At 43.1% G+C, this 12,787-nt stretch overlaps 2 protein-coding genes across 3 annotated transcripts in view; both read left to right on the top strand.

Moving 5' to 3' along the window:
• LOC139409269 (tetratricopeptide repeat protein 39A-like) overlaps window positions 1–3,833 on the top strand; it is a 37,241-nt gene extending 33,408 nt beyond the window's left edge. Inside the window, exons 14-18 of the mRNA XM_071154166.1 lie at window positions 339–459; window positions 1,391–1,502; window positions 1,607–1,721; window positions 1,875–1,991; window positions 2,158–3,833. Coding sequence (XP_071010267.1) covers window positions 339–459; window positions 1,391–1,502; window positions 1,607–1,721; window positions 1,875–1,991; window positions 2,158–2,275 — 583 coding nt within the window. The 3' untranslated portion in view covers window positions 2,276–3,833. The remainder of the gene's footprint in view (window positions 1–338; window positions 460–1,390; window positions 1,503–1,606; window positions 1,722–1,874; window positions 1,992–2,157) is intronic.
• A 584-nt stretch (window positions 3,834–4,417) lies between these two features.
• LOC139410184 (ring finger protein 11b) overlaps window positions 4,418–12,787 on the top strand; it is a 43,698-nt gene continuing 35,328 nt past the window's right edge. The window contains exon 1 of one of the 2 annotated variants that reach the window (XM_071155640.1): window positions 4,418–4,923. In XM_071155640.1, the coding sequence (XP_071011741.1) occupies window positions 4,801–4,923 (123 nt within the window). In that variant the 5' untranslated portion in view covers window positions 4,418–4,800. The remainder of the gene's footprint in view (window positions 4,924–12,787) is intronic. The other variant, XR_011634461.1, reaches the window with a different exon arrangement.

Below are 12,787 nucleotides of genomic sequence, written 5' to 3'. Positions count from 1 at the left end.
AAATACAAATAAAAATAAATAAATAAAGCAACACCTCATGGCACAACACCTCTCACCCATGTGACCTACTTGTTGTGTGTATGTACTGACATGTATGTGTAACTGATAGATGCGCACACACACACACACTACATGTTAATGTTTTTAAATGTATGTAAATTGTAAAAAAAAAAAAAAAGAATTCTGTAATGTCTTCTTCGTTATGTGTCGGACCCCAGTAAGACTAGCTGTCACCATTGGCGCCGGTTAATGGGGATCCTAATAAATAAAAACAAAAAGAAGTCATTCTAACCAAATTAATCTATATCTTATATTTATCTATTGTCTATCCATTCCAGGCAGGTACATGGGCTTAAGCAGAAAATTGCTGGAAAGTCTTTGCCAACTGAGAAGTTTGCCATCCGAAAAGCCCGTCGCTACCTGACTGAGAACCCAGTTACACTACCAGCACCTCCTCTGGTCAGTACAAGTCTCCGAAACCCGACCCTAGGTGACTTTTTTGGCATTGAAGAATTGAGTCGCTGCCTACGTCACTACCTTATTCGCTTAAATAAAATTGAAAATGTAGCTAGCAAGGTTATTTTTAATGAGTGAATTTCGCAAGTGGGAAGTGCATCGACTACCTTCACTAAAACCACTGGAACGGTTTTGCCTGCAAACTTTGGTTTAAAATCGCAATGTTCTGGCATGTCTCCCTTGTGATTTGTTGAGAGAGTTGTCTGTCTGAAGAAGACCCACCACAGAACAAATTTCTTTCCATTATCGAAGTTGCCAAAAGAGTCCGTCATTGCCTCCCGGGTGGCGCAGTGGTCTTGGGCTGTGCCACCAGAGACTCTGGGTTCGCACCCAGGCTCTGTAGCAGCCGGGCACGACCGGGAGGTCCGTGGGGCGACGCACAATTGGCCTAGCGTCGTCCGGGTTAGGGAGGGTTTGGCCGGTAGGGATTTCCTTGTCTCATCGCGCACTAGCGACTCATGTGGCGGGCCGGGCGCAGTGCGCGCTAACCAGGTCGCCAGGTGCATGGTGTTTTCGCCGACACATTGGTGCGGCTGGCTTCCTGGTTGGATGCGCGCTGTGTTAAGAAGCAGTGCGGCTTGGTTGGGTTGTGTTTCGGAGGACTAATGGCTTTCGACCTTAGTGTCTCCCAAGCCCATACAGGAGTTGTAGCGATGAGACAAAATAGTAACTACTAACAATTGGATACCACGAAATTGGGGAGAAAAGGGGGTCAAATAAAAAATAAAAAAATAAGTCTGTCATTGAAACCAGACCCTAGTTACTATTGGCTAGGGTCTGGTTTTCAAGACTAGGTCAGTACTGCGTGATCTGACCGCATGTTCACTATTACAGTGTAACTGTGACACCCTGTGGTCTTGTCTGTCCTCTGCAGGAGATGATGTATATCTGGAACGGCTACACAGTCATCGGGAAACACAAAGACCTGACAGAGGGCATGCTGAAAACACTGGACGAGGCACAGGCGAAACTCGAAAGTAGCCCAAGTAAGTAACACAAACTCATGTCCCCCTTAGAGACTTGATATTGCCTCTACACAGTCTATTGTGAGAGAGTGATGGGCCTGAGTGTCGTATGTTGTGTTCCTCAGGGACCGAGTTCTCCATAGACGACCAGTGTTTGCTGAGCCTGCTTAGAGGTCTCTGTCTGAAGCACCTGGGACACCAGGAGGAGGCTGAGCACTACTTCACCCTTGTCCTCTGCAAGTGAGCTCAAAACACACTAATATTGAGCACATACTCAAATTTTCACAACATGACAGTAGAAGAGACCTACTCGTTTACAATTCCTTACAAGTTTAGCAAATACTTCCTTTCTTGTTTAAATCCTGATCTCTGCTGTATTTTTACTCTTGTCAGTGAAACACAGATCAAGTTTGATCACTACTTGGTTCCCAATGCACTGCTGGAGCACGGGCTGCTATGTCTGGAACAAGGGAGGAAGGAGGAGGGAATCAAACTACTGGAGACAGCCAAGTGAGTGTCTTGGTTCTTACACAACATTATTATCTCTACCCATCCCGTTACAGTAGTTCATTGGAATTCTTAAACATGACTTGTTTACAATAATTATATTAGAACAGATAGTTAAATCATCTGGTCAAGCTGTTTCATTGATCTGCTCTTTCCCCAATATTTAAAGGCAAAGTTACAAAAACTACTCCATGGAATCGCGGACACATTTCAGAATCCAGGCTGCTTTGCACAAGGCCAAGGCCACAGGCGAGAATGGAATTCACACCATGCCCTCCAGCCCATAGCTGGAGGGCATGGCAGGCCCAAAGTCCAGCCATCCCAAAGTGCACAGCCCAATGCAGCAGGGATGAGGCAGAGTACCAAACCACCCACTACCAGCAACAAGTGCTTGACTTGCCAGCCATCAAGCTTTCAAAAAGACACATAACACTACACTATTACACTAAACAGTCAAAAGCATACAGACACTAGTATTTACTCAGACAAAGAAAATCTACGCAATATATAGAAAATACCTCACTAATAGATGGAAATTTACAGGGTCTCATCCGTCATTGCAAAAACCTATTTGTTACCAATGCCTGAATATTCTCCCTCTAGTATAAATACATACATTCACTGACAAACATGTATTTTCACACCTGTCACAAGGGTTTTTGCAACATACAGTATTCGAGTGGTTAACGGTATTCTCCTTCCCTCTGCTCGGAGCTAATGACTAAAATCACTGTGTCCAATCTTGGACAAGGTCTGTCTTGGGTTGACAATGTTCTATGGCAGATAACATCCTTCCCTAATGCTTTTATCTCTGTGATTATTCTACTGGATTTATTCTTATTTCTTCATTTTCACCCTCCTTTCCCCACTCTGAACAGCTCAATGGAAGTTTTGGCACATTGGATCAACTGAAACACTTTCTGTGAAGGCATGCGTGACCAGTCCAACTGAATTTTTGCGAAAATAGTGCCCACTGACTGCACAAAGTTCATCCAACCGTGCAAACTCACATTGCAGGAATACACGTGTGATGGTTAAGGGGTTATTTTGTCTGTATTTATTTATTAACTGTAATGGCACCTTTTACTAAATTGTCTCGTTTTAAGTGGACAGATGAATGTGTCTTTTAGAAAGGCAGACTCCTTCCTTGTTATCTTAATGTGGACACAATCCAGCAGTACTTGAGCTCAAACAAACAGTTCCATCTGTAGTAAGTGAAGCGTTGACAACCTCTAGAGCCTTCCATATATATAAATATACACCTCCAACATCAACCTATACAATAATGACTTATAGGAAACGATTATATATTAAATAGTTCCTTTCCTGTGTAATAAATGAGCTAATAGACTGTGTATGACCAATGTTATTTGTAATTAGATTTTTTTTTCTCCTTTTTCATGTTCTATGATTATTGAAACTTTATGTACAACAAGATGAGTGTCCAACCCCAAGCAACTTGGTGTCCTTGAAACTTGGTGTCTCAAGTTTAAATGTAATCAGAACTGATTTATTCATACTTAGAATATGGTTTTGGGTGAAAGCAATTGACCAGTCATTCATTTAGACTTTTCTAACGGGCAGAGGAAATGTAGACATTGATTTATTTTAAATATAGAGATGATTGTAGTTTGGGATGTTCAAATTATTATGTTAGACATTACTTGTTTTGTTCCATGGTTTTCTTTGAATTAACTGATATTAGTACAAACAATCTTATTAGCACTGTGATGTTGAGGTCAGCATATTATATGGGAACTGGCTACTAAACAGATTGACATTCCTGGGCCTGTACATACTGAATGTTTGTTTATTAATTTAAGATTAAATGATATGTAACTGAAATTGAGTCTGGTTATTTTTTTTACTCTTGTATGAGCCATTTGCTTTTGGATGAACTGCACTCTGAACACCAAGCTTCTGTCTGGTTTTCAAATTGGTATTGTTTGTGTACTTATTTCATATAACAGTATAAAGTGACTAGGAACAGTCAAAACTGCCATATTAGGCAGCCAGGAACCAACTACGACGTGCTGTAAGGTACATTCAACTAAATTGTATCCCCTCCTTCAATAAAACACAGAAATTACAAATATATTGCACATTTAACATAATAGGTATAGGCATTTTATACCACAGTAACTGCTACTGAAAGAACGTTTCCTTGTGATTACGCACTACTACTAGTGTACATGCAGACGCAGTTATGTAGAAAACTGCCAACGAACAACTATCTATCTGTACTTAGCTACATACTTGCTGGTTACATTGTAATTCATGTTAAATATTACCAAATATAATGATGTATCATGTTTTTAACAACGGTCTGATTGGTGAGATGGTGGAGAGCTTCCTTAATACAAATGGCAGTTGATTGGTCCGTGCATCAAGGGGCGGTGTTTCATGTTGCTAAATTCGTTACCTTCCCCGCGTTAGACGGGGCTGGAAAGTCCCTTTCAAATGGTCTTCAGTCTGAAGATGAGAATCCGTTTTTAGAGCATTAATAACTATTAGGTGTTTAGCATTATTACGTTCAACCTGCACACAGGCGTTGTGAGAGTTCTAGCTAGCAAACAACCGCTAAATCACTTCAGTTTGAGGGTGTACATTGGCTAGGTGGCCAGCCAGGCTCTTTGTGTAGGGATGTTTTGTTTTTGTTGATCACAGCTCTAGTAGCTTGTTAGATCATTTGCAATGTGTTGAAGCCCATAATATTGATAGCATACGGTGCGAATTTTTACTGAAAGGTTAGAAAAAGTAGCCTGTGGACGTTGCAAAGCGACAAATATATAAGGAGTTTGACGTCGAGGAGATGGGGAATTGTCTAAAATCTCCAACCTCGGATGATATTTCCTTGCTTCATGAATCACAATCGGATAGAGCTAGTTATGGTGATGGGGCAGATCCAGATCAGGAACCACCGCCACCATACCAGGTAGGTTATTAGCTAATAGCTACTGGTTAGCTTGCTGGCCAGCTATACAGTATTTAAATAAATTCAAGGTTTGACATGCGAAGGAACTTTACAATTTGGTGCTGCCTTTATGTGGCGCTGGCAGCTGGCTAACCGAAGTAAAAAAAAAAAAAACACTGCACTCTAGCTTGCCAGCCAGTTATGATTTTCAGATGTTCATGTAAACAGTAATAACCAGCTGACTCTGGGAGATATGGCAGGTATACATACACACACAGCCTTACATTGTTTATCAATGCTGCACACAACCATCAACTAGCTGTCCTTTTACATTATCATCTTGTTCTATTTCTACAAGGATTTAGGGGTGTAATGACAAGTTTACTATTGCTGCAGTCTTTAGTTTTATCAGACCATCATGTCTTCCTTCATTACATATCATCCATCATCACAGAACACTGACCCAAGGGACTCATGAGATGCAAACTATCTAGCAATGCATTTTATGAGAACAGACACACTACAGCAAAAAGAGCCTGGAGATGCTCATCATACTCCTGGAATGAAGTGTATGGTCTGAAGTGTTGAGGGAGAGATGAGGCAAAAGCTGGCTGTTTTTTTAAGCTCAAGCTAGAATCCAAAAATATACTTGAAATAGGCCTAGACCAAAGACTACAGAAGCACCCACCTTTGCTTTTAGCTCAACAAAGAAAGATGATAACTTCAAAAGTAGAATGATCTTCAGAACCTGTAAGCTCCCTGATACAGGCAATGGCAAAAGCCTACATTGGAGAACACAGATTGAACTCTTATGCTGATGAGAAAACAGCAGTCTTTGTGCTCCCTAATTTTTTGGGGACCAGGTTGTTGCAGGTCATTGTCATTATAATAATCCAAATATGGATTCCTTTTCTGTAAGTCGGTCATGTTACGAAAGACTTTAGCCAGGAAGGAAAGAGTGTCACCAGGTTAATTCCCTATCTCAAATGTGAAGATAAGCATGTTATACACAGATCTTGATAGCTGGAGTCCCCCTGCCGGAACCCTTCCAATAAAGGTCTTCAATGGCCATGGCTGACACGGGTGTCAGCTTCCACAACTCCCAGAGCTTTGGCCGAGGAGGTAGTCTTTCACCATAGTCTCCGGGTCTCATGTGACACCAGAATTATCCATTAATTAGTTTGAGCCTACTTACCAGAGTAGTACAAGACTGTAAGACGTGTTCAAGAGAACATGAAGTCTGATCATACACATAGCTTGCATGATGACTTATACCTAACTCATTTCGAAAAGTAATTTTTTCCTTAAATCTGTTTAGATTTTCTACTAATCTACATTTAGAATATGTCTTTGTTCTTAAAAAAAATGACATTACAAACAATTTACCAACCGGTAGAACTGAAGTTGACTGCATATGTCAACATTATAAGGGAGTACAGAACAGAATAAGTCATTTTTATTTTACCAAAATGCAAAGACCTCTAATACCCATGAGGCCATTTAAAAGCCAAGGGAAAACAGCCTCTCTTAAGTGGCATCTGTCCAGATTATACCCCATAATACAAAGAAAACAAACAAAAACATTTTACTATAATTTGCACAGAAATGCAGATTCACACACCCCGGATACTGTGTTTTTCTGTTGAAAACCACTCGTCTCTCATTTTCTCCGAATTTCAGTGTTTACTTGAGTCCCTTGGGTCCAGGATCAGGAATTAATAAGAAGGGCTGGAATTCAACAGTCTGGAGCTGATTTTCCAGTAACAGACTGGATGGCAGGACGCATTGTGCAATATCCTGGTTAAACAGCTGAGGCTCTTGTTGGATTTTTCAACACTAACTGTCTTGTTTGAATCATAGCTTGAGCAAAGGAAGGCCCGATATCTACTTTAGGACCCACATCATTTCCAATTTAGACACTTGCCTTGGGCACTCGCCAAGCATTTTCGATTGCACTTTCTTCTTTTAAACAGAGACCTGCCAATGCATGGTATGTTTGGAGAGCCTTGGAGCTGCACTTCTCTTGCCCATTTTCATTAAACAGCTGCACAGTTGCACTAAGTTTTGATTGAAAAGGTCTATAATCATCAAACCTTCAGAGTAGAAAACTGGTAACATTTACAAATTAACCTAGGCTATGGTTAGACAAAAATGTAGCATATAATAATAAGCAAGTAATGTAAGAAATCACTTGATATTAGACTAGGATTTTTTTGTTTTGTTGTTGTGGGAATAAATACCATTTGATTCCTTTACAGTTCTCAGCCCAGCAGTGGGGCTGTAAACACCAATAATGTTGATTTTCTTTTTTTTTTCTTTTTTTTCTGGTAAATAATTTCTTAATAAACAAGACTGACACCTCCTCCTTGATTATCACCTCAAACGAGATGTTTATTGGGGGATTGTGTTACTGTCATCACCCTCCACTGCGTGGTGATCTGAGGAAGAAGGCTCCCCTATTATTTACTGTGTTACTTTGCAGTCTGTTGTGAGAGGAAGGGGTGTACAGAGCTAGTGGTAATTTGGATAGCAGCTGGCGAGAGTGCTGACTGACTGGGCCAGAGGAGATAACTGCCCGTCTGTGTGAGTGAAGGGGGCGGGGTGTGCTATATATACAGTGCCTTGCGAAAGTATTCGGCCCCCTTGAACTTTGCGACCTTTTGCCACATTTCAGGCTTCAAACATAAAGATATAAAACTGTATTTTTTTGTGAAGAATCAACAACAAGTGGGACACAATCATGAAGTGGAACGACATTTATTGGATATTTCAAACTTTTTTAACAAATCAAAAACTGAAAAATTGGGCGTGCAAAATTATTCAGCCCCCTTAAGTTAATACTTTGTAGCGCCACCTTTTGCTGCGATTACAGCTGTAAGTCGCTTGGGGTATGTCTCTATCAGTTTTGCACATCGAGAGACTGACATTTTTTCCCATTCCTCCTTGCAAAACAGCTCGAGCTCAGTGAGGTTGGATGGAGAGCATTTGTGAACAGCAGTTTTCAGTTCTTTCCACAGATTCTCGATTGGATTCAGGTCTGGACTTTGACTTGGCCATTCTAACACCTGGATATGTTTATTTCTGAACCATTCCATTGTAGATTTTGCTTTATGTTTTGGATCATTGTCTTGTTGGAAGACAAATCTCCGTCCCAGTCTCAGGTCTTTTGCAGACTCCATCAGGTTTTCTTCCAGAAAGGTCCTGTATTTGGCTCCATCCATCTTCCCATCAATTTTAACCATCTTCCCTGTCCCTGCTGAAGAAAAGCAGGCCCAAACCATGATGCTGCCACCACCATGTTTGACAGTGGGGATGGTGTGTTCAGCTGTGTTGCTTTTACGCCAAACATAACGTTTTGCATTGTTGCCAAAAAGTTCAATTCTGGTTTCATCTGACCAGAGCACCTTCTTCCACATGTTTGGTGTGTCTCCCAGGTGGCTTGTGGCAAACTTTAAACTACACTTTTTATGGATATCTTTAAGAAATGGCTTTCTTCTTGCCACTCTTCCATAAAGGCCAGATTTGTGCAATATACGACTGATTGTTGTCCTATGGACAGAGTCTCCCACCTCAGCTGTAGATCTCTGCAGTTCATCCAGAGTGATCATGGGCCTCTTGGCTGCATCTCTGATCAGTCTTCTCCTTGTATGAGCTGAAAGTTTAGAGGGACGGCCAGGTCTTGGTAGATTTGCAGTGGTCTGATACTCCTTCCATTTCAATATTATCGCTTGCACAGTGCTCCTTGGGATGTTTAAAGCTTGGGAAATCTTTTTGTATCCAAATCCGGCTTTAAACTTCTTCACAACAGTATCTCGGACCTGCCTGGTGTGTTCCTTGTTCTTCATGATGCTCTCTGCGCTTTTAACGGACCTCTGAGACTATCACAGTGCAGGTGCATTTATACGGAGACTTGATTACACACAGGTGGATTGTATTTATCATCATTAGTCATTTAGGTCAACATTGGATCATTCAGAGATCCTCACTGAACTTCTGGAGAGAGTTTGCTGCACTGAAAGTAAAGAGGCTGAATAATTTTGCACGGCCAATTTTTCAGTTTTTGATTTGTTAAAAAAGTTTGAAATATCCAATAAATGTCGTTCCACATCATGATTGTGTCCCATTTGTTGTTGATTCTTCACAAAAAAATACAGTCTTATATCTTTATGTTTGAAGCCTGAAAGTGGCAAAAGGTCGCAAAGTTCAAGGGGGCCGAATACTTTCGCAAGGCACTGTATATGTATTATTAATTTTTATTTATTTAACCTTTATTTAACTAGGCAAGCCAGTTAAGAACAAATACTTATTTACAATGACGGTGTACCAAAAGGCAAAAGGCCTCCTTTGGGGACGGGAGCCTGGGATTTAAATAATAAATAAATACAATATAAATATAGGACAAAACACACATCACAACAAGAGAGACACAACACTACATAAAGAGAGACCTAAGACAACAACATAACAGCAAAACATGACAACACAGCATGGTAGCAACACAACATGACAACAACATGGTAGCAACACAACATAACAACAACATGGTAGCAACACAACATTGGGCAAAGTCAACAGCACAAAGGTCAAGAAGGTAAAGACAACAATACATCATACAAAGCAGCCACAACTGTCAGTAAGAGTGTCCATGGTTGAGTGTTTGAATGAAGAGATTGAGATAAAACTGTCCAGTTTGAGTGTTTGTTGCAGCTCGTTCCAGTCGCTAGCTGCAGCGAACTGAAAAGAGGAGCGACCCAGGGATGTGTGTGCTTTGGAGACCTTTAACAGAATGTGACTGGCAGAATGGGTGTTGTATGTGGAGAATGAGGGCTGCAGTAGATATCTCAGATAGAGGGGAGTGAGGCCTAAGAGGATTTTATAAATGAGCATCAACCAGTGGGTCTTGCAACGAGTATACAGAGATGAACAGTTTACAGAAGAGTATCCAATAAAGTGAGGCAGTAGGGTACTTCCGGCGCCGACAGAGATGGCCGCCTCGCTTCACGTTCCTAGGAAACTATGCAGTTTTTTGTTTTTTTACGTGTTATTTCTTACATTAGTACCCCAGGTCATCTTAGGTTTCATTACATACAGTCGAGAAGAACTACTGAATATAAGATCAGCGTCAACTCACCATCAGTACGACCAAGAATATGTTTTTCGCGACGCGGATCCTGTGTTCTGCCTTACAAACAGGACAACGGAGGGGATCCCATGCAGTGACCCAAAAAAACGCCTCCGAAAAAGAGGGAAACGAGGCGGTCTTCTGGTCAGACTCCGGAGACGGGCACACCGTGCACCATTCCCTAGCATTCTTCTTGCCAATGTCCAGTCTCTTGACAACAAGGTTGATGAAATCCGAGCAAGGGTAGCATTCCAGAGGGACATCAGAGACTGTAACGTTCTTTGCTTCACGGAAACGTGGCTTACTGGAGAGACGCTATCCGAGGCGGTGCAGCCAACAGGTTTCTCCACGCATCGCGCAGACAGAAACAAACATCTTTCTGGTAAGAAGAGGGGCGGGGGCGTATGCCTTATGACTAACGTGACATGGTGTGATGAAAGAAACATACAGGAACTCAAATCCTTCTGTTCACCTGATTTAGAATTCCTCACAATCAAATGTAGACCGCATTATCTACCAAGAGAATTCTCTTCGATTATAATCACAGCCGTATATATCCCCCCCCAAGCAGACACATCGTTGGCTCTGAATTAACTTTATTTGACTCTTTGCAAACTGGAAACCATTTATCCGGAGGCTGCATTCATTGTAGCTGGGGATTTTAACAAGGCTAATCTGAAAACAAGACTCCCTAAATTTTATCAGCATATCGATTGCGCAACCAGGGGTGGAAAGACCTTGGATCATTGTTACTCTAACTTCCGCGACGCATATAAGGCCCTGCCCCGGCCCCCTTTCGGAAAAGCTGACCACGACTCCATTTTGTTGATCCCTGCCTACAGACAGAAACTAAAACAAGAGGCTCCCACGCTGAGGTCTGTCCAACGCTGGTCCGACCAAGCTGACTCCACACTCCAAGACTGCTTCCATCACGTGGACTGGGACATGTTTCGTATTGCGTCAGACAACAACATTGACGAATACGCTGATTCGGTGTGCGAGTTCATTAGAACGTGCGTTGAAGATGTCGTTCCCATAGCAACGATTAAAACATTCCCTAACCAGAAACCGTGGATTGATGGCAGCATTCGCGTGAAACTGAAAGCGCGAACCACTGCTTTTAATCAGGGCAAGGTGTCTGGTAACATGACCGAATACAAACAGTGCAGCTATTCCCTCCGCAAGGCTATCAAACAAGCTAAGCGTCAGTACAGAGACAAAGTAGAATCTCAATTCAACGGCTCAGACACAAGTGGCATGTGGCAGGGTCTACAGTCAATCACGGACTACAGGACGAAATCCAGCCCAGTCATGGACCAGGATGTCCTGCTCCCAGGCAGACTAAATAACTTTTTTGCCCGCTTTGAGGACAATACAGTGCCACTGACACGGCCTGCAACGAAAACTTGCGGTCTCTCCTTCACTGCAGCCGAGGTGAGTAAGACATTTAAACGTGTTAACCCTCGCAAGGCTGCAGGCCCAGACGGCATCCCCAGCCGCGCCCTCAGAGCATGCGCAGACCAGCTGGCCGGTGTGTTTACGGACATATTCAATCAATCCCTATACCAGTCTGCTGTTCCCACATGCTTCAAGAGGGCCACCATTGTTCCTGTTCCCAAGAAAGCTAAGGTAACTGAGCTAAACGACTACCGCCCCGTAGCACTCACTTCCGTCATCATGAAGTGCTTTGAGAGACTAGTCAAGGACCATATCACCTCCACCCTACCTGACACCCTAGACCCACTCCAATTTGCTTACCGCCCAAATAGGTCCACAGACGATGCAATCTCAACCACACTGCCCTAACCCATCTGGACAAGAGGAATACCTATGTGAGAATGCTGTTCATTGACTACAGCTCGGCATTCAACACCATAGTACCCTCCAAGCTCGTCATCAAGCTCGAGACCCTGGGTCTCGACCCCGCCCTGTGCAACTGGGTACTGGACTTCCTGTCGGGCCGCCCCCAGGTGGTGAGGGTAGGCAACAACATCTCCTCCCCGCTGATCCTCAACACTGGGGCCCCACAAGGGTGCGTTCTGAGCCCTCTCCTGTACTCCCTGTTCACCCACGACTGCATGGCCACGCACGCCTCCAACTCAATCATCAAGTTTGCGGACGACACAACAGTGGTAGGCTTGATTACCAACAACGACGAGACGGCCTACAGGGAGGAGGTGAGGGCCCTCGGAGTGTGGTGTCAGGAAAATAACCTCACACTCAACGTCAACAAAACTAAGGAGATGATTGTGGACTTCAGGAAACAGCAGAGGGAACACCCCCCTATCCACATCGATGGAACAGTAGTTTTCAGTAAGTTTTAAGTTCCTCGGCATACACATCACAGACAAGCTGAATTGGTCCACTCACACAGACAGCATTGTGAAGAAGGCGCAGCAGCGCCTCTTCAACCTCAGGAGGCTGAAGAAATTTGGCTTGTCACCAAAAGCACTCACAAACTTCTACAGATGCACAATCGAGAGCATCCTGGCGGGCTGTATCACCACCTGGTACGGCAACTGCTCCGCCCTCAACCGTAAGGCTCTCCAGAGGGTAGTGAGGTCTGCACAATGCATCACCGGGGGCAAACTACCTGCCCTCCAGGACACCTACACCACCCGATGTCACAGGAAGGCCATAAAGATCATCAAGGACATCAACCACCCGAGCCACTGCCTGTTCACCCCGCTATCATCCAGAAGGCGAGGTCAGTACAGGTGCATCAAAGCTGGGACCGAGAGACTGAAAAACAGCTTCTATCTC

Source organism: Oncorhynchus clarkii, chromosome 5, assembly GCF_045791955.1.
Source record: "Oncorhynchus clarkii lewisi isolate Uvic-CL-2024 chromosome 5, UVic_Ocla_1.0, whole genome shotgun sequence".
Taxonomy (NCBI): Eukaryota; Metazoa; Chordata; class Actinopteri; order Salmoniformes; family Salmonidae; genus Oncorhynchus; species Oncorhynchus clarkii.
Note: the sequence above shows the minus strand (reverse complement) of the source record. Positions and strands in the feature narration are given on the sequence as shown.